Source organism: Nicotiana tabacum, chromosome 3 (assembly GCF_000715075.1).
Source record: "Nicotiana tabacum cultivar K326 chromosome 3, ASM71507v2, whole genome shotgun sequence".
NCBI lineage: Eukaryota > Viridiplantae > Streptophyta > Magnoliopsida > Solanales > Solanaceae > Nicotiana > Nicotiana tabacum.
Genome location: NC_134082.1, coordinates 153,480,609 through 153,502,612, shown reverse-complemented (window position 1 = coordinate 153,502,612; position 22,004 = coordinate 153,480,609). Strand labels below are relative to the sequence as shown.

Below are 22,004 nucleotides of genomic sequence, written 5' to 3'. Positions count from 1 at the left end.
ATATTGGATCTAAAGTAAAATGAGTCTTAGCAGGGACGGACACACATGAGAGTAAGCGGTGTCATCCGACACCGTTTCATCGGAAAAAAATATTAAATATTTATATTTAAATTCTACAAAAATGAAGCAATATATAGTAATGATACCGCTTCTTAGCAAAGAACACTTCTTTGTCCATTGATTAAGCTTGTATTGGACATGTAAAGGTGGTGAGTTGAAGGTTGGACCCAGACATTCTATTTTTTGAATATTTTTGTTAAAAATTTGAGGTAAAGGAGAATAGAACCTACACCTCATTTTGCAATAATATTCACTAAACCATCGGGCCAAGGCTCTTCAATTTGTGGGAAAATAATATTAAATAATAATTTACTTTTTTATTTATGTACATGCGACACCGCGTACGAAAAATTCTGCGTACGCTACCGAGTCCTAGATATCAACATGACAAAGTCATAATTTATCTCAACTAAGTGGATATTCATGTCTTTTCGCCTAGTTAAATATTCAAATTTTGAAGTAATTTTTTTAAAATTAAACGAGACCCACTACATTATCTTTTCTGTATTAGAGTATCGCCCATTCTTCAATAAATATTGCCAAGTGGATAGTTTCATTCCAAAGGAACAGTATAAAAAATGGAATCCAACTTGAAGGAATCTCTTTTCTAATTCGGCCAACCGCTTGATAAGAGATCTCAATCGTTAATCTATCTTGAAAATTACAAAATTATTGTACTCCCTTACGTCCAATAACAAAACCACACGTGGTCCTAACCTAAGTTTGGCCGAACTTGGGAACTGAATGTTTCCAATTTAATCCAATTCTTTAATTCAAAATATCCTAAAGAGGATCAATAACAATCATCTCTGTAGCTGATAAATAAAGTTATAAACTTTTATTATACGTCAAAAGAGATGGGCCAATAATTGATCTATCTTTTCCTGTATCTATATATTTCTGGGAGTTCCTGCATCTTCACACCACAATTGGAGAACTCCAGAGAAAAGCCAAATATGGCGATGAATCACATGTCCTTAGCCGCTCTCTTGCTTTTGATTGGTGCCTCTATCCTTATTTTACAGGTTCGATCCTTGATTCTTCATATTTTGTGTTTTTGGCTGGTTGGTGTGGTTTATATAGCTTTAGATGAATAGATGGATTGAGTGATTGTAGCAGATTAAAGCCCCATCTATTGTGTTTTTCTTGACTTCTTCTGCTTTCTTCCATTTTTTTAGCTTTTGGGTTAGCTTAATCTCGGTAATCATGATGATAAATTAGTTGATCTACTAATGTACTCCTAAAAGGGAAATCTTTTAAATGTTTCTTGAAGCTTCAGTTTATGTTGCCTGCAATACATGAGGAGGAGGTCTACTTGGTTTTTTTTTCGGGGGGGGGAGGGGAATAGTCTTGTGTGTGCAGATGTTGCCTGGAACCTGTATGTAGTGGAAATATGTTGGGTTGACAGTGTGGAGGTTTTCTTTTTGGGGTGGGGTGGGGTGGGGGTGGATGGTGTAATCTCACAAATTAATATTAATGAGTACATGGATGAAGCTCCAAAAAGATGGGAATCTACTCACCAAACTTATGCATAGTTCTAAGACTATAGAAGGAAAAAGGAGTTCTTTAACAGAAATCTCCAATTTGAATCAACTGCCCTTATCCTGCCTAAATCCTAAGAAAGGAGCAAAAATGTCCAATCTGATCCTCTCTTTTTTCTGCCCACTGTATAAGTTAATTGAGTGCTTGACAAAGGAATAGAACTATTGAATGGTAGAAAGAGGAAACATAGGTGTAGGTTTATCTTCAAATCTGAAACTCATTTTTTTCAAATGGCAAGCAGGTTGTTGCAGAACAACCAATATCCCAAGCTAAAGCGGAATCTGCAATCCTTCAGGTAAGAGTGCCTTCATGATAGAGAAGATAATACTGTCATTGTACTCTGTTCTTACTAAAAGTTGAAAGACCTTTTTGTGAATGGTCATGCAGGACTCAATTGTTAAACAGGTTAATGAAAATGAAAAAGCTGGATGGAAAGCTGCACTGAACCCTCATTTCTCAAATTTCACGGTGAGATTTCCATAAAGCTGTATATTTTGTTGGAACAAACTTCGTTGCACTTTCTTCTGTGCAATGCCACATCCTTCACCACTCTTTTCATGAATATGTTACCTTTCATTCACAGGTTTCCCAGTTTAAGCGCCTTCTTGGAGTTAAGCCCACAAGAAAGGGTGATTTAAAGGGCATTCCTATTTTAACTCATCCGAAACTTTTGGAGTTACCACAAGAGTTTGATGCACGAGTGGCTTGGCCTAACTGTAGCACTATTGGGAGAATTCTTGGTTAGTTTTTTCATTTTCGTGCTTGGTTTAGTGCTATTGTTCTATAGTGGGGTGCTAATGCTTTCCATCTTTTGATGTCATGCACCGGTACTATGGCGCAGATCAGGTGACTTATCTTGGTTCTAGTATCACTCATTTGTATTTCTCCCTAAACTTGCAAATTTCTCTTTCCGGGTACTCTAATAATCTGATCATTTGTATTTCAGGGACACTGTGGTTCTTGTTGGGCTTTTGGTGCTGTTGAGTCACTGTCTGATCGTTTCTGTATTCATTATGGCTTGGTAAACTCATTTCTTAATGTGAGTACTTGCAAGTTTTATTCTAGTTATTGTCACTGATGATTCAAATGTAATGTGTGAGGCAGAATATCTCTCTGTCAGCAAATGATCTCTTAGCATGCTGTGGCTTTTTATGTGGGGATGGTTGTGATGGTGGATATCCGTTACAAGCTTGGAAGTACTTTGTCCGCAAGGGTGTGGTCACAGATGAGGTATATGGTTTTGTTCTTGACTTATTGGACTTCAGAAAGATTATAGCTTTCAGATACTTTGGATCCTTATACACCAGTCAAAAAATGAAACTTTGGATCCTTATTCTCAACTAACTAAGAAAATTTATTCTGGCAGTGTGACCCTTACTTTGATAATGAGGGATGTTCCCACCCTGGATGTGAACCTGCATATCCCACCCCCAAGTGTCACAGGAAGTGCATTAAGCAGAATTTACTCTGGAGTAAGTCCAAGCATTTTGGCGTCAATGCATACATGATCAGCTCCGATCCCCACAGTATAATGACAGAAGTTTACAAGAATGGACCAGTTGAGGTCTCTTTTACCGTTTACGAGGTAAGAACGATTGAGGAAGGAGAGTAAAATTATGATACTGATATTTGAGATACAATTCGTACTGTTAAGATATTAGATATAAAGTTGGATGTTGCATGTACCTTTAAAACAGCAACGACAACTGAGCCTCAATCCCAAACAAGAATCAAAACGCAATTCAGTATATACCCTATAATATTGTTAGCTTGGGTAGACTTCTTTCTGGCTAACTCTAATATACATTGAGAAACTTTAGTTAAATATTATGAGTACTTTATTCTAAATGTTTTTTGGAGAGTTCTTTAGAAAGCATACATGAGCATTTTAATACTGCTTGGCTGAAATGAATGAAATAACAAAATGTAATTGAAATTACTTTCTTTCTCTGGTCGACTGTCAAATTGCTGTCGATAAACTTTTAGACAGAGTTCAAATAAGTTTTGGTCACCAAGTTTACCTTTCTAAATCCTAGTATTACCATCAATCATGTTTGTGGAATTATTATGCCAATTTGTGATCTGTAGTCGTTTAGCCTTCCAGAATATTATGTCCATTACAATGAAGGAGTACCAGTTGGAAGTTCCAATTCTAGGAGTACTATCTAAGGATCATTGTTTGAACATACTGATATCCTAGTCTGGGATATTTGTGCACACATGTACTGTTTGTCAAGTGGTACATGCTTCAGCAGTAGGCTGCTTATGTTCTTTCGTTTGCCTCGGCGTGGTTCTTGAGATTGCATTATCTTTTCTGGTGAAATTAGGATTTGTTGCCTTGGATTAGTTTCTTTATTCTATCTGTTATAATCTCCTATTCGATATATATGCCCTTCCTATACTGAATGACAAGCTTATTTTCGTACACAGGATTTCGCTCACTACAAATCTGGAGTTTACAAGCATGTAACCGGTGATATAATGGGAGGCCATGCTGTTAAACTCATCGGATGGGGAACTGAGGATGGAGAGGACTATTGGGTTTGTTGACATTTTCAAATTGTGCCATTATATCTTCAAAACCATTTCGTCCTTTTTTAAATTTGATCATCTTCTTTTGGCTTTGCAGCTTCTTGCCAATCAGTGGAACAGAGGCTGGGGTGATGTATGTCTAGAGTCAATCCTTTTTCTTTCAATGTTTACTTGAGCGAAAATACTTCATTCTTCCTCGGGGAAAATTACTAAAAAGTTTTAAAACCTTAGCTTTTCCCTTTCAAAATCAGAGTTCACACACTTGACTCATAATGTTCAGTATATGTCTCTTGTACTTTATATATGCGCATTCTTGGGTTTGGTTTGGGTTTTGGGGGGAGGGGGTGAATGCTACTTCTTGAAGACGTGCTAATTGAGCAGAGCGTACATCCTTCTTCTGAAATGTATATTTGTGTTCATGGCAGGATGGTTACTTTAAGATCAGAAGAGGAACAAACGAATGTGAAATCGAAGATGAAGTGGTTGCAGGATTGCCTTCAGCCAGAAATCTGAACGTGGAACTTGATGTCTCTGATGCTTTCCTTGATGCCGCAATGTGAATGCTAATTATTCAACTAAACACTAAATAGAATGCAAGTTTCTGAAGACTGGGGAACAATAACATTTTAAGTTTAACATTCTTCACCTCTTACGTTGTCTGCAATTGTTCCACTATCTTATTATCAGTGGAAGTGCTTTTCTTATCTTTAATGTATTTCTTCAGAAGTACTTTGTCAATCTTGGCACTGTTGTAACATTATTATGAATTGTACTTAACATTATCAATGAACTGTATTGCTGTGATCAAAACTCCGTGTGCTGTCGCTATCTTATAGCCCGTTTGGCCAAGCTGCAAAAATCAGCTTATTTTGAGAATTGTTTTTTTCAAAAGTGTTTTTCTCAAAAGTATTTTTGGCGAGAAGCAGTTTGTGTTTCGCTAATTAGTTTGAAAAGCACTTCTGAGCGGCAATTAGTGTTTGGCCGAGCTTTAAAAAAACTGTTCTAAGTGTATTTTTCTCAAAAGTGCTTCTCAAAAAAGTGCTTTTGGAGAGAAGCTACTTTTTTTAGCTCCTCCAAAACTATTCTGCTTCTCCTCAAAAGAACTTTCTTTTTTCTTCCAAAAGCTTGGCCAAACATCTCAATTTTTGGCCAAAAGTGCTTTTGGCAAAAAAAAAAAAATAGCACTTTTGCTATTAATTTTAGTGAAAATTTAGAAGAATTTGGGTTGTCTACTAATCTTTGAAAGATAAATAGGAATAATTCTAGTTAGCTTTATCCTAATTTCTAAAGGTGGCCAAGTAAATCTATATATATAAAGTTAGGACAATGGGAGATGACTTGACACTTTTCTTTGGCCAAAGATCTTATTTATCTATTTTCTCCTTCTTTTTGGCTTTTATCCCCTTTTCCCTATTTATATGCTATTTAAAAATGAAGTATTCTTCTTTAACAAATTCCAACAATCACTTAATTAAAAAATCCAAACATCACGTCCTTTCACTTTTCTTTCTACCATGTCTTTAGCCGTTACCAACATAATAAACTCATTTATATCTTTCCTCACTACTACTACTACTACTACTATTTATTTCTTCTCCTAAAATTCCACCTCTTCCTTCCTAATTTCTTACCGTTTTTCGTTCTTCTTTCCTACGTTCTCTTATGAGTTGTTCTTTTTTCTTCTTTTTTGTGTGTGTATCTTGTAGACCTTTTTAGTCGAAAAGGTTGAAATTTGTAACGTTAATTGTTACTAATCATCTTTGCTTTTTTATTTCTTTTACTTTTTTTAATTCTTAATCGGAAATAATTGTCATTTTGAAATATGTTTGAAGCCTTTTCCTGCTTTAATTGCAAAAAATTAGAATATTATTGTGCTTAATGTATTATAAGATTCTGATGTTTTCTTTCTCCTTTTTTTTCTTTGATTTTGTTTTTGTGTTTTTTGCAGGTTGATTATGTTGTGTGTAGTTGTTGCATTTGGATTAATTTGTTTCATGGATAATAATGTTAAGCCGTTTTCTAAATTGTATTTTCTGGAGCAATTGCACTTGCAATTCAGAAGACGTTTAAGTCTATCATGAGGAGTGGTAATTGATGTTGTATTATATTTTGCCTGTAATGTTTTCTTTCTCCTTTTTAATTTCATTGATTTTAGTTTTGTGTTTTTTGCAAGTTGATAATTAGTAGTGTGCTTAGTTGCTACATTTAGTTTATTTCATAATTTCTAAGGATATTGTTAAATCGTTGTCTAATGTACATTTTCTGGAATAATTGTGATTTAGAGGAGTTTAAGTCTATTATGAGAATGATAATTGATGTATCATTATCTTTTGCCTGAAGTGTTGGTTGATCAAAATAAAATCTTCGCCTACAAATTTAATTTTATGTGAAAAAGAAATGAAGGTCATTTAATTTTATGGTTGTATGTTTTGCTTTTATTAATTCTCTTATTTACACTTAAACTATATATAAGGTTTTAAGTACAAAAAAAATTGTTCAACTATATCCTACTTTTACCCACTTTTTCCTTCTCTTTCTCCTTTGATTTTCAAATAGTGGGTGAAGTATTTACCTCTATAAAATAAATTTTTAAGCAAGGCGGTGTTTAGGGCAATTTTTATTTGAACATTTCCATTATTATGAATTCTGATCAATTTGGTTATGCCTTTATGGAGAAACGTTTCTCTTTCTTTTTAGTGCATGATGAACTTGAAGTACATCTTATCACACATATTCTGTCCTCTTATTGATAGTGCAATTTATAAAAGAAAATTTACTATTTGTATAATACTTATCCAACAAAATTTAATTTTGTTTGTATTCAAATATAGTGTCAGATTTTTTAACTCACGGATTCTGATTTACAATATTTTTTACATACTGGGTTCTACAATTAAAAAAAAGGAGGTACTTATTGGCGAAAATTGATGGGAGCAAGATGACTATATATGAAATAATGAAGAGAGTATAACATGGAAAGCAAAAACTATTTGAGGAAAAAAAAAATGTATTTTTCAGTTTTTTTCCCGAAAATTAGCAAGAGGAAAAAGAAGAATAAATTTGATTATTTTAGAAAGAATAACAAATGTTAAATATCTGAAGTGCAATAACAAAGAGGTACAATAAGAACGAGAGAATCAAAGAGAAGGAAGAAATGAGTAAGAAAAGAAGGGGGAAAGGGAAAGAAGAATCGTGTGTGTGTGTGTGGGGGGGGGGGGGGGTGAGAAGAAAATAAAGAAGGAAAAATTGGAAATAAATCTCTCACTCTATAATAGAGGAAATATAAATCACGTCTTATATACATATATTTTTAAGAAATTGATCTTCTAGGAATACAATCAAATAAATACTAAATGCAAGTATCCTTTACTCAAATACTTATGAAAATATAGAAAACGAACGTACTTTTTAAGGAATATAACCAAATATACCTACTATAATAGGAAAATATTAAAAAAGGATTCTAAAATCTCTAAAAGCCTTTAATAGTGTTCTAAAATTAGTAGAAAATATTTTTCTTTTTAATTTATCTTCTCCTAAAACGAGAAGACTTTCAAATCTTTTCCGAAGCACATTTGGTAAAATTTTAGGAGTATGAATAGTGAAACACTGATGATGTACGACGAACAATTGAGTTTTATCAAATTGTTATAACAAAAAAGATGTAATTTTACTTGCCTACATTATTGTTACTATAATTTCAATAGACATTAACATGATATTTATAGGCGAGACCAATAATTCTCATGTTTTTTCTTTCTTTTACCTCAATTCACTTTTAAAAAATATTAGCTCATTAATTCATTAATACCTTTTACAAAATAACCGCACGAAGCGCAGCAAATTCACTAGTTCTATCATAATTTTGGTTAATTCATCGTAATTATAGTTAGCATATGATTTCCTTCCCTCCCTCCAATGTGTTTTATTTTGGAAGAAAGTAAATAGGTAACTTACTGTCACTCTTGATCTAGATGGAGTCATGTGTGGTATTGCATTTTCTTTGGGTTAATTTGATAAATTCATAAATGAAGATAAATACGAGCTGAGAAATTATTCACATTTAAATATCTTTATTATAGGCAGACTTAACCTTTCAATAAAGAAAAGGCATAACTATCAGCTATTGATCCCATGCATCCATCTTGTTCTTCTCTTCTCAATTTGTTATAGCTCCAAAATTTATATAAAGGTTCCCTTTTTATTGTTTTTTGTAAGGAAACTATATTGTATAAATAGATTAAATTGCACTTAAATGTACACCGATTCTTTATTATTTTTTCAGATTCAACTCGTTTTATGCTACCATTTTCTCATGGAGTACATAATACTTCTCGTGGAGCCACTTTTTATTTCTGCCATTATGTTCCCATCTTAGAAATTTAGCTCTAATCATCAATTTTTTTAGCTTGTATCTTTTATTATGTCTAATTTGACTCTTTTTTTTGGGTCTTTATCAATGCATTTAAATTATTTGAATAAGTTAATCATAGGATATTTAAGTTTTATTTCACAAATGGAGATAAAATAAAGTTAATGCAAATAATAGGGAATTATAATTATGTATGCGCTAAACATAGTTTTGTTTCCCGCAAGCAAGGCTTCCCTCGTCCCTTCTCCCCGGGCTGGGCTGGTCGGTTCGGTTCGATTGTAAATATTATCCGTTTGACATATCGGTTATCGGTTTATAAATATGTTAAACCGATAACTAAGTCGATTATCGATTCGGTTTATCGATTTACCCGATAGAATAACTCAATCAAGATTCTAGAGGGAAGAAGTAATGAAGTATAATGTGTACTGTACAAAGAATATGATAAACTTTCTTATTTTTGTAACCCTCTCAAAGAATATGATAAACCTTACAATATTGTTTCTCTATGTGTTGAATGACAAATTTGGGAGGGTTACAACAGTAGATAGAGAATTGTGAGAACGGGAAAATTTATATACCTAAGGATAATATCGTATTTTGATAAAGTTTATTGGGTTATTCGTTAAACCGTTAATAAAATTGGGCAAACCGAGATCCGAATCGGTAGCCCAATAGCAAAATAATGCTAAACCGTTACCGAATCATTAACCCAAATAAATTTTTTTCGATTCGGACTATTGGTATTACCAATATATACCAATATGCCCGGCCCTACTCTCCCCCTCTCACCAAAAAAAAAAAAAGAAAAGAGAAAAAAGAAAAAAAGAGGGGGAACCTCAACACGCACATGTAGAAAGGCTACTTATTTCGAATGCTGATTTCAAGTGAAGTCCAGTGAACTCTGTATCTCTCTTCATTTCCCATTTTCAACAGCTGCAAAGCGGAAAATCTACTGGGAGTTTGGGGTCTGTTGTCGCTGTAACAGGAAAAATGAGGATGGAAAGCAGTGAAGAAGAAGATGATTTCCCCTGTGTCGAAAGTGTGACCCCTCAATCCAAGATCGACTCCATTTACCAATCCAAAACTGAAAAAGTATTCTCTCTCTCTCTCTCTCTTTGCCTTTTCTCTACTTCCGTTTCACCCCCATTTTGGTTCATTGCTGAGAAATTAAGTGTGCTAGCAAATTCAACTGCTCTTATCATTGTGTGTGTGTGTGTGTGTGTGTGTTTTCTTCTTTTTTTTTTAATAAAAATTTTGATCAATATTCTGAACCAAATTTGTGACAATTCATCTGGGTGTTCTTTAGTTTTCATGTACTTCAAGTGCTGGAAGTTAAATTTTTGTGCTTTGATGAAACGTGCAAGTTTGTTTATTCTTTTCTCGAGGTTGATCTATTTTCTGAGCTAAATTTGTGACTTTCTGTAGGTACTCCTTATTTTTTAAAATTCTTATTTTGTTTAGTGTCTTGGGGTGTCCATATTTCAAGTAAAAACCTAGTTGTGCTTGCTGAAGAGGAACTGAACTTTTATTTTGGGATTTCAAATTCAATTTGATTTTCTAGGTTAGTTTTTCGAGTGCCGGAAGTAAAACTGTGGTGCTATGGTGAAATGTTGAAATGGTCTGTCTGATATTAGGCTTATGTCTTCCTGAAGTTCTATGGTCATGCATTTTGTTTTGTTCCCAAATATGCATACTCCATTTCCTTGAGTATGCATATTGCCTTTCTCCATTTCTGTTTCCATTTATTTTCCAATAGCTCACGGGGGAAATGATAATTAGTGTTGGAATTTACTAAGAATATATTTCGGAGCCCCGCAATATAGTTGTCTCTAGACCATGGTTTAAGTTTCTCTAGTTGGGATATGATGGTGTCTTGCTTTTCACACGCGAAATCAAAGAAATCTATCTTTTCCACTATTTCTAGGGTGCTTGTTGATTCATCATTTTTGTCTTTTCTTGTGAGTCCCAAGTTTAATGTTCTGAGTTGTGCAGGGAATTAGGAAAATCTGCTTTGAGCTTTTGGATTTGAAGGATGCAGTGGAGAACTTGTGTGGTAATACTCGAACAAAGTGCTTGGCCTTCTTGAGGTATTGGTTGATGAAAGTCTTTTAGTAGACCAAAAGAGAGTTGAAGATTATTCTGTTTCATGCAACGATGTCTTCATAAACCATGTTTTATGACTTTAATATGGAAGCTGCAGTTACCATTCTGTTGAAAACTTAAAACTTACAAGGATACAATAGAAAAACTATCTTAAATCTTTGCACTAAATGACGAAACGTGCATCATCTTAGGTCAAATACAGGTACTACCACCTCAAAGAGATGTGGAATAGTGTAATGCATCCTTTCTCAGCTAGGAGGCAATGAAAACTATCTGTTACTGGAGTCATACTTTAGTCTGAGATTGAGTTCATGTCGGTAGCACATGGCCTGTGCCTAGAAGGACTAAAACCAACCCAGCCGTGTGCACTATTTATTAGTTTTCTCTTGATGTTATAGTCTCTTGTACTAAGAATCCTTGCTTAGAACTATAGAGGAAACCAGACTTCTCTTTCCATCTATTTGTTTCTAAGAGCTCCCTCTTTGTTTTTTTTTTGTTTTGGGGGGGGGGGGGGAGAGATACGAGTGAGAACTTTTGTTGTTCAATGACGTGTCTCAAACATGGCAGGAGAAATGGTAAGAAGCAGAAAGTGGAGAGATAAATCCTCTAAACAGTTGGTTATAAGCAAAGAATTAGAAGATATCTAATAAATAACCGGAAAAATGCATTTCGGCCCCTGTTCCATGTTTCCCTTTTGGTAGCTAACCTTCTATTTTTTTGTTTTGCTGTTTGTTTGTTATATTTTTGAAAAAATATTTAAAGAAGGATAATAAGAGTTGATTTAACAGAATAACAGTCGGATTTAATGAAATCTAGTAGTTCCATTATCGATTTAATCAGAAGTGCTAACACCAATACTGAAAGCTTTACGTGCTAACATCACATTGTTGTATGTTCCTAATTATTATGGGATCCTTTATATTGGAGAACGCTACAAGACATACTTTCTTATCGACAAAAACACAAGTGTTAGATAGTTATGTGTAAAGAGTCCTAATTCCATATGTAATAAGAGTAGAATATGTCCTAGTCACGTATGTAGTAGGAGTAAAATATGTCGTATTCCCATATGTAATAGATGTAGAATATGTATTATATATAAGGCTCATTGTTAATAAAATTAGATTTTTCTCCCGTGCATTCTCACATGGTATCATAGCTTCAATGAGAAAATTAACTTTGTACGTCATTCCAGTGACATCCGGGAAGAAAGATCTCATCGCCGTGCAATTTTCCGGCAACTTCGTCTTGCTCCTAGGGTTCATAACTGCTACAGGGGTACTGTGCATATACCAGTACCACCATCATATTTGAAACCCTTGTGTGATCAAACCCCAGAAATTCTTGTTCCGATAAAAGTCAGTCACCGTGCGTCTTTCCGGTTGACAACTCAAGGTTGATTTGTATTATCTCCTCATCGGTAAGTGTTGTGCGAAAACCAACACTACCATCTTATTCGGAAAAGTCAGGCGACAAAACCCCAGTCAATCGCTCCGGCAGAAAGTCCCTCACGTGCCTCCACGCGTTGCCAGAACTAGGGTTACAACGAGATAAAGTAACTTTTCCGGCGCGTGTGAGCCATTCCGGCTACTTTTTGACAAAAATTTTTCCGGACAACTTGCTCATCCAGTGATTCCGAGCCTACCCATATAAATTACATCAAATTCTAATAACTATTATTTTTTCCGGCGTGAACAGTGCACTTTTTCCAGCGTGAACCATGATTTCCCAGCATGAACAGTGATTCTCAGAAAAGTTTTTGTTTTCTAGTGGTATTTTAGAACCTATTTTGTAGTGTGGAATTCAGCTTAGTCTCACTATTTTCAAATTTTCCTGGCGAACTTTCGGCCAACTTCTGTTTATCAGCAACCACTTATTCTTGTTGCTCAGGGGGAGTCTAATGGCCTTGTATGTCGAATGATCAGCTTGCAGATATTTTCACTAAGTCCCTCACTGATCCTCGTATTAGTTACATATATAACAAGCTCGGTACATATGATTTGTATGCATTGGCTTGAGGAGGAATGTTAGATAGTTATGTGTAAATAGTCCTAGTAGTCACGTGTGTAGTAGGAGTAAAATATGCCCTATTCCCATATGTAATAGGTATGGAATATGTAATTATATATAGGGCTCATTGTTAATAAAAATAGATATTTCTCCCGTGCATTCTCACAACATGTATATCAAGGAAAGAGCATATTGAAAGAGAAAGTTACTAACTGTTCAACTTACCATCTCTAGATGAAAATGTGGATGGTGTTAACAACTCCATAGATTTAGCTCGACTGATTATTGTGTGTAGGCTTTCTGAACATTGCATGTCCAGCTGTTCTTTTTTGCGTCGCTGGCTATTTTTTGCATTGAGCTGCTTTATGCATTATGTAGTTCTTTTTCCTACTGATCACCTTCAATTTATTATCTCCTGATGTATGTTATGTGGGTTTTTCATTCGCCTTGATATACCCATGCCAGATGGGTGCAACTTGGATATGGGTCCTGTCTGCAGATTCTTTAAAGTACATTGAATAATTGGCCAAAAGCATATCGGATACTTATATACACTCTTATCAGATACGCAACCATAATTGAATCCATGTAGTGGTGCATGACCCCTCTTTGTGCAAAGTTTAACTTTTAATCTGTTGTTGTCATTGTAGATTGTCTGAGGAAGTTGTGGAAACAGAACATGAGCTCAATGAGCTTAGAAAGCATATATCTGCCCAGGGGATTCTTGTTCAAGATCTCCTGAATGGTGTAGGTAGAGAATTGGATGAATGGAGCCGAGCTAGTGGTGATGTCCAAGAAGCTAATGAAAGCCCTCAAAGCTTTGATTATGGTGATACTTTCATGAATGCCATGGAAGATGAAAACGTGTTATTCTTGGAGAATATTGATGTTCTTCTAGCGGAGCACAAGATTGAAGAAGCAATAGAGGCAATAGATGCTAAAGAAAGAAGTCAACCTGAGCTGAAAAGTTCAGGAGAGACTTCATCTACTGAACCATCATCTTTTAAGGCTGCTTTGTCTAAAAGAAAAAAGATGCTCGAGAATCAGCTGGTTGAGATCACAGAACGACCGTCAATTGGTATTGTCGAACTTAAGAAGGCCTTGTCTGGTTTGCTCAAGCTCGGGAAAGGTTCTTTAGCCCATCAGCTACTTATTAAGTCGTACAGATCTCGTCTCCAGAAAAGTATTGAGGCTTTTCTTCCCCTTTGTCCTTGTTATCCCGAGACTTATTCGGCAACATTGTCTAACCTTGTATTCTCTACCATTTCTTTGACTACTAAGGAATCAGGCACGATGTTTGGTGACAATCCTGTTTATAGCAACAGAATTATCCAGTGGGCAGAAAGGGAAATTGAATACTTTGTACGGTTGGTTAAAGAACATGCACCGCCTTCTGATGGAGCTCCTGCTTTACATGCCGCAAGTGTTTGTTCTCAGGCCAGTCTTAATCACTGTAATGCCTTGGAGAAACAGGGGCTTAAACTGTCAAAATTACTCTTGGTACTTTTGCGCCCATACATGGAAGAAGTCCTTGAGTTGAACTTTATACGAGCCAGAAAAGTGGTTCTGGATTTTGCTTCAAGTGACGAAGGGAAACCATTATCACCTCGCTTTGCATCTCCTTTATCTACATTTGCAACTACGTCTGATACCTTGCTTGTTGAAAGTGGAATGAGATTCATATATGTTGTCAAAGTAAGGTCTCAATCCTTATTATTATTGTCCGATCTTCTGTTTGCTTACGTGTTAATACTGTATCTCAATGCACTTAGATTGATGAAGTGCATTGTGCGATCTTAGTTTGCACAAATTGCCGTACTTCCTCCATCCCCTTGTTTTCTGATTCCCCTTTATAAAGACCTCCCTCCCCTTGTTATAGTTGTATTGCAAGTCCTTCTGCATAACTTGGCTTATAGGTGTGCGTATTGTTGCAAGGGATCATCACCCAGATCTTCTTGATGGTCTTGTCAACTCTCCATGATTGGCCTTTCTAGACAGCTGAATCTGTCGAGAGACTGGTAGATCAAATCCAGTACTTTATTCTCTTCACTCTCTCTCTCTCTCTCTCTCTCTCACGCCCATAGGAAGAAACTTGGGGGCTAAAAAATGTCTACTTGGTCCAAGAAAACAAATATTTCTAGTATAAAAAATGGAAGTGCCACTCTGTCAAAGAACCTTTCTGCTGAAGGAAGAAGATAAGCTACGTCTTGTATGTAACGTACTTATAGCTGCATATTCAGCATGGTGGTGCAACTACTATTTACAATATTGCAGTATATATGAATATGTGTGTGATTTCTCTCTTTCTCAGCGCATGATTTCTTTCTCTTTCTGCTGGATTCTTCTAGCTGCAATATTAGGATGACCTACAATGCTGTGGCGCTTAAATAGATGTCTCAAGTATTTTTCACTGCTCAAGTAGGAGCACAGATTGATTTGAGATTGCTTGGAACTGCAACATATGAAAAAAGGACAAAAGAACAATAGCAGTGCATCAGGCTTCTGTTTCTCTTAATGGCTTAATAAATAATTTGTTCAACAACTTTGCCCTCCTCTGCAGGAAATAGTGGAGAAGCTCACCCAGTTAGTCATTCTACATTTTGGAGCTAACATATTGACCAGAATTTCACATCTTTTTGACAAGTATGTGGATGCATTGATTAAAGGTCTACCTGGTCTCTCTGAGGATGACAATCTCACAGAGCTAAAAGAACCTGTTCTTTTTAGAGCTGAAACAGACTCTGAGCAGCTTGCTCTATTGGGAACTGCATTTACCATTGCTGAGGAACTATTGCCTATGGTTGTATCTAGAATTTGGAATGTTCTTAATGAAAGTAAGGAAGTGGGTTCTGAAAATATGATGCCTGCCGCAAACAATACCGTGGAGCTCAAGGACTGGAGGCGTCAACTTCAGCATTCGCTGGACAAACTTAGAGACAATTTCTGTCAACAATATGTTGTTAATTTCATATACTCAAGAGATGGTGATGCACGATTAGATGCACAGATTTATTTGAGTGGCGTGGGGGAAGATACAATTTGGCACACCGATCCGCTACCTTCACTGCCATTTCAGGTACTGTAATTCCTTTTTGTCCTAGTTTCCAAATGATCCTTACTAATTCGTGCTGTGAATAGCACACCCTAGTTAATTCCTTTGTCCATCTTTAGTTTGTTCACTTCTTTTTCCCCTTCGCTAAAATGGTGCAAGATTAATTAGTTTCCTTTTTGAGAACTGGAAGAACTGCATGTGCAATTTCCCTTTATCCCAAGTGGATTAATGCTCCTTCTGTTGAGTTTCTGGTTCATCATTTATTGCTTTCCTGTTAGTATGTAACTCCCCTTTCAAAGCCTTCAGTTCCAGTTTTTTCTGGTTGTCATCTCTCACTGCTTTATAGCAGCAACATAAGGTGAATCTTAGTATTTTTTTTATTATACAACCATTCATCATATTATTCAGCAGATGCTTGTTTGGCTTTATTATGAAGTTCAAGCTGGGGAAGCTCCCTGGGATTTGAAATCTGGACCATTGCGCACTGAACACTTGGAATTATGTGGTCTATTCGATGGTCATTTAGAACTGTTTGACAGTTTTTATCAACCTGTCCAAGTTCTATTATTCTGTAATTTTTTTTTCTGGTGTGCTTTCTAGAGTTTGGGTTGATGATGTTGTTGTTTGCTTTCTAGAGTTTCTGCTAAGTGAACCTCATAAATGCTTCATGTTAGCAATCCTTTCATGTGACTTAAAAGGTGGTAACGGTTCAAATCTGTAGGCATTATTTGGTAAGCTGCAGCAATTAGCAACTGTCGCAGGAGATGTTCTTTTAGGAAGAGAGAAGATACAGAAGGTTTTGCTTGCCAGGCTGACAGAGACTGTGGTAATATGGTTGTCTGATGAACAAGAGTTTTGGAGTGTTCTAGAGGATGAGTCGGCTCCTCTGCAGCCTCTGGGTTTGCAGCAGGTATATCTACTACCCTGTCTTTAGCTGTACTACCTCAATATAATACAGTAATACACATTTTTTTTTTTTTATACTTTTCTTCACCTTATCACCTGGCATCAAGCCTACTGCCCGGGTTTTTCATTCAATTTGGAATACCGTGTAGGAACTGTTATAACTTTGTCTAATTTGAACTCTGTATGAAGAGTAGCACAACAGAATGAATTGTATTGTCTATTGCATAATTCAAGTCCTCAATTGTTTAGGAATTCCTGATGGACATTTCTCAAGGATATGTAGTTGGGCATAGGACAGCCATTTGTGTCTTTCCTTTTTTCTGAAAGTAACTTTCTGGTTATTTAGGTGTTTGAAAGTGAGGGTATCTTGTCCATGCCCTTATTACTTTAGCCCGATCAGTATAAGATGTTTATTTGTATGTTCGACAGGTAAGAGCTTAAAGTACTCTCCCAATTGCCGTTAACCTGGTGAAATACCAAAAAGATACCTTAGTCTTCGTCCGGACTATGCTATGTCAACATTCAGATTTGCGATATTCAACAAGAAATGCTCCATTGTTAAGCAAATATTTTGAGTTATGATAAAACTGTCTTCCTATCTTGATATCAACTTTTTGTTCAACAGTTAATTCTTGACATGCACTTCACTGTTGAAATCGCACGATTTGCGGGCTATCCATCAAGGCAAGTGCATCAAATAGCATCAGACATAATTGCGCGTGCAGTCAGGACGTTTTCTGCCAGGGGCATAGATCCACAAAGGTATACCTTGTTCACTTAGCTTACTGCTGTTCACCTTCCTTGGGGGTATGGTCATCATTGAACATGTCTTTTCTTTATCAGTGCCCTACCTGAGGACGAATGGTTCACGGAAACTGCAAAAGGAGCCATAAATAAGCTTCTCCTAGGTGGTTCTGGATCAGATACATCGGAGATTGATGATGAACACCTCATCATGCATGATGGAGGGATGTCAGACTCTGACGGATCACCTTCTTCCCTCTCAAGTGTAGATAGCTCTGAGTCATTCGCCTCAGCACAAATGGGTGATTTGGATAGCCCTGTGTATTTCTCTGATCCTGAGAGTTAAACAATGCTGTCTAATTACTTCCGGCGACTTTGCATTAGAAAAATTTATCTGTTGCCAGTGTATGTGTTAGGATGGTAGGAGAAATGTAAGTACTTGTGTTCCCCCTCTTCTGTTGTATTCAGATAGTAGCCACATTATCAATTAATTAGTAGGGATTAAAGGGTTATTTGCTGCAAGATTATGTTATGAAGAATCCAGAAGAGTTATAGAATTAAGTGTTGCACTCAACGGTGTATGGGAGTAGATGAGCAACAAACCTGAGCTGTAAATGAAAAACACAATTATATCATATCCCAGGACAGTTAAATTATGTAATAGTTATTACTATGAGTATCCTTTTAATTCAAAAAAAAAAAAAGAGGGGGGGGGGGGGGGGAAGGGAACATCATTATTTTCCTTTTCCTTTTTTTTATTTTTCCATAGAGTGGTAGTAGTTTCCTTTTTCCAATTCTTAGATTTTACTACGGCAAGGTAATCAAAGAGAGATATATGGTAATAATATACTTAATTGTAATTAGGTTAATTATTCACTACATTTTCTTTCCAAGTAAAAGAAAAAGGAAGAAAAAGAAAACAAATTTACTGCCTTGCTTCTGGAGGGGGGGGGGGGTTCGGCCAGTTCGGTTTGGATTTTTGGTTTTTAGATTGAAGAAGTTACAATCCAAATCCATTCCAAATAAACTTGGATTAGATCGGATTTTTTAAGTTCGGATTAATCGGTTTGGATATTTCAGATTTTCTGTTTTGAGCCTATAAGTTGAGATGTTTCTTCTTACAAAAATGAACAATCAAATGAAGTATCTATGTTAAATTGCCTAAAAAGTTCCTTATTCTCGTACCAATCATCCAAATAAAGTATTCAAGTAATGAAATCATCAAGGAACTACAACAGATACATTAATAAAGCCAATAAGAATTAGCAATAGTATAACCATGTCCAAATAGAAAATATTATGACAGTAATTTAGTAATTAATATAGAATATATCAGATAATTCTGATGGATAGGGTATTTGATTTATTACTATTTGCATATGGATAATGCACTAAATATAAAGTATAAAAAGTTTGAATTTTCGGATATCCGAAAATTTAAAGTACCAAGTCCAACATTTAATCCAAAATTTAAAAATTAAACCCGTAATCCAATTCGTAATCCGAAAATCCAAACAAAAAGTTTAAAAAATTTGGATTTCGATTTTAGTTTCGAGTTTGCCCCAACTATGTCCGTAATTATCCGCCACCTTGCTTTCTCCAAAAATCAACTTAATTATATCTGGTCACAATTTTATACTTTTCGAAACTAGATACTAATATTCCAATTTCCAAGCTTTTCTATGAACTGGTCTATATATAAACATAAAATTCATGAAAAAGCGCGGGAAAATAGAAGCTTAACTAAAATTAGGGCTTTTTTTGCTACTCATTACCAAATCAACTGAGCTATGGAGAGAAACACCGGCGGAATTTCAGGCACAATTGATTTAAACGGCAATCTGCCGGCGGCGAATGTTGTGGATCTCACCGGGAAAGTGCACCAGCTGCCATGCTGTATCAAGTTCAATGGTCCATCTGATGTTTCACAGTACTTCAAACCAAAACCCACTGGTATAATTGTTCCATTTCTATTGTGCAAGTCAATCTCATACTCCTTTGTGTACTTGAATTTTTATTTTTCGTGTATTGAATTTTAGTTATCGGAAGAACTTTTAAAAAAAAAATTGTTAGTCAGTGTTTGAATATGTGAATGAAATTGAAGGTGTCATTGTTGACGGGTTAAATGTGGAGGAAGCTCATTTTAGAGGAAGGAAGCTTCAGGGAACGACTGTTGCAATTCCTCATGGCTACTCTGGTAAACTCTCTTTTATTTATTTATTTTTTAAGAAAAAAAACAGTAGCATTCAGACCAGCTTGTCTTTTAAAATAAAATTGAACGTAGCACTAGGGATACACTGGTATGTTGATTATTATTGCCTATCCAGCATAACTGATTAGGAGGCATAATTACTGAATGGCTCTGAACCAATTGATATGAACTTTATCAAATCATATGCCAAAAGCTTTCTGTTGATGTGGCAGAGCCTAAGGTCATGTAACCCCACAGTGGAATCCCATATAAACGACATGAGATTGAATCATGGTGGTAGTTTGGCTTCCAACTGTTGATGATTTAACAGAAATTTTGGTTTAGCTTCCGATTTCAATAGGCACTGTCAATCTTAGAACTATGGTCTGGAAAAAAAATATCCAGACGAACTTACGATATATGCTTTTTGAATGATAGTATATTGTCTTTCACCTTTTGTATTGGTGGACTTGAAACACTAATTTGTGTCCCTTCAAACGATGTACTCCCATCCCAATTTTGATACAATTCTGTGATACAAACTTCTTAATATGTATCACTGCATGTGTTGCTGTTTCCGGTGCTATCATCTTTTTCCTTTTTTCTTTCTTGAACTTCATAGAGTGAAACTACCTATATCACCACTCAGCTGCCACCTAAAGTCTTACAATGATTATAGTTTAAATTTATGCTAGGACCTTAATCTTGTTAACTTTATTTTATTTGATACCTCTTCTTCAGGGTTTGTCTTGGGAAAGAAAATGCCTGATGAGAAAAGAAAAAGGTCTGTCGAAGATTCAAGTTGCTGGGGGATGAAGGCGAAGTTCCAAAACATAACATCGTGGAATCATGATTCTCTTCCCTCAGAAAATGATGCTTTCTTGCGTGCCTTCCACCTATTTTCTGTTACAACAGCAGTACGTTTCTTCTTGATACTTGTTAAGGGGAAATGCCTTTCCTGCTCTATCTGTTTGATTATCCGTAAATTTTTTAAGCAAGTGTTCATCTCAAAGCTGCTCCTTAGACAATAGCAGTTTCTACTGACTATGATACCTGCTTTGACGTGACACCATGGTCGCCTAAATTGTTCTTTGGATTGTGCTGTTCATGATGAAACATGCATCACCGAGTCAGCTAATTTTGTTGTTAAACATTTGAGAGTATATTTTACTTCTCCAAAGTTTGACTTTCCTTAGGTAGAAATGAATTGGAGACTGTCTTACTTGGTTTTGTTGAGAGGCGTATCAAATAAGAACCAGTAGTCTCGATCTGCAACCAAATGTTTGGCTAGTTTTGGTTCTCATTTTCTTTCCTCTGATGAACACTAATGTTGGAACATGAGTCATATAGAAGAAATATATGTAGGAACTGCAATTAAAATGGTCTGATGCATTTGTATGGATTCATTACGCTGCTTTGAGTACTTAGTGATGTGTAGCCTTTTGTTGAGCCTTTGTTAAAGTTGCTTTTCATTAATGCAGCTGCATCAACCAGTCAGTGTTGAAGACCTGGAAGCTGCATCAATTGATCAAGAATTAGAGTTATGAATTGATCGAGATGCTGAGATAAGTAGATAATGTCCACAAGGAGCAGTACATTTCGAGCTCGTTTATGCTCTTTTCCAGTTTTTCATTATATATCTATTCAACCAGGATTCTGTTTATCCTTCATCTAATATCTATAAGCGAGAACATATTAAACACATGTATTTCTGATATCTCAAAAAATTCCCTTCGTTTCTGTAAGTCTGTGCATTTTCGACGTATAGTCATAGATTTGTATCCAGTTTTATGTGACATCCTTGGAAGTAATGCGTTTACTACATTGTCACATGAACAACTTCGCCCTGTTCTTATGATCCATTTAAGAGGTGTAATTACATTTCCTCTTTTTTCCTTTTTTTTTTTTTGGGAAGGTAGTTGGGGGAGGTTGATAATAGCAGCTATCTTCCACTCTAAAAAATAACAAGGTAGAGAACAAAGAGGACGACTGATGACTGATAAACTATCACATGTTAAAGTAAAATGCTGACTACGTTTAATGAAGAGTTCAAATTGATGATAATTCCTCCCTTTATTTGGACTTGTTAAGTAGTATATTATAAGGTGCGTTTGGCATGAAGGTATTTTATAAAATATCTTTTGGCAACACACCAAAAAATATTTTCTATTAAGAGAAAAAAAAGACTTTCTTCAGTTATGTTTCTCTCCATTAATCCATTTAAAGTAGTTTTTGTTATGAATAGTTTGTACATTGAATACTACTTTGGATACTACATTGGATACTATATTGGATGCTACATTGAATGTCCATGTTATGAATAACTTAAAGATTAAATTTCCTATTTTATGTCCATCATCTTTACTTTTTATGCCTATAAAAGGCCATGTAATTGCAATGAAACATTACACCAAAGTGAAAGAAGAAAACACTTCTCCATTCTCTCTATCTCTTCTTGTTTACATTTTACTGCATTGCTTTTATTTTAT

The 22,004-nt window shown here is 35.5% G+C and overlaps 3 protein-coding genes across 3 annotated transcripts; all 3 read left to right on the top strand.

The window, feature by feature from the left end:
• Positions 1–861: 861 nt before the first annotated feature.
• Positions 862–4,944, top strand: LOC107830479 (cathepsin B-like protease 3). Its single transcript, XM_016658043.2, has 11 exons — positions 862–1,085; positions 1,844–1,897; positions 1,990–2,070; positions 2,186–2,342; positions 2,444–2,448; positions 2,549–2,623; positions 2,707–2,832; positions 2,969–3,187; positions 4,033–4,143; positions 4,232–4,267; positions 4,560–4,944. Exons 1-11 carry the CDS (start codon positions 1,017–1,019, stop codon positions 4,692–4,694), a joined length of 1,068 nt encoding a protein of 355 aa, XP_016513529.2. The 5' UTR covers positions 862–1,016; the 3' UTR covers positions 4,695–4,944.
• A 4,347-nt stretch (positions 4,945–9,291) lies between these two features.
• LOC107800946 (exocyst complex component EXO84C) lies at positions 9,292–17,881 on the top strand. The gene is made up of 7 exons (XM_016624217.2): positions 9,292–9,601; positions 10,502–10,596; positions 13,273–14,317; positions 15,183–15,698; positions 16,396–16,584; positions 17,206–17,342; positions 17,424–17,881. Exons 1-7 carry the CDS (start codon positions 9,500–9,502, stop codon positions 17,668–17,670), a joined length of 2,331 nt encoding a protein of 776 aa, XP_016479703.1. The 5' UTR covers positions 9,292–9,499; the 3' UTR covers positions 17,671–17,881.
• A 1,122-nt stretch (positions 17,882–19,003) lies between these two features.
• Positions 19,004–21,351, top strand: LOC107800945 (uncharacterized). The gene is made up of 4 exons (XM_016624215.2): positions 19,004–19,277; positions 19,429–19,521; positions 20,257–20,432; positions 20,997–21,351. Exons 1-4 carry the CDS (start codon positions 19,115–19,117, stop codon positions 21,060–21,062), a joined length of 498 nt encoding a protein of 165 aa, XP_016479701.1. The 5' UTR covers positions 19,004–19,114; the 3' UTR covers positions 21,063–21,351.
• The last annotated feature ends 653 nt before the right edge of the window (positions 21,352–22,004 follow it).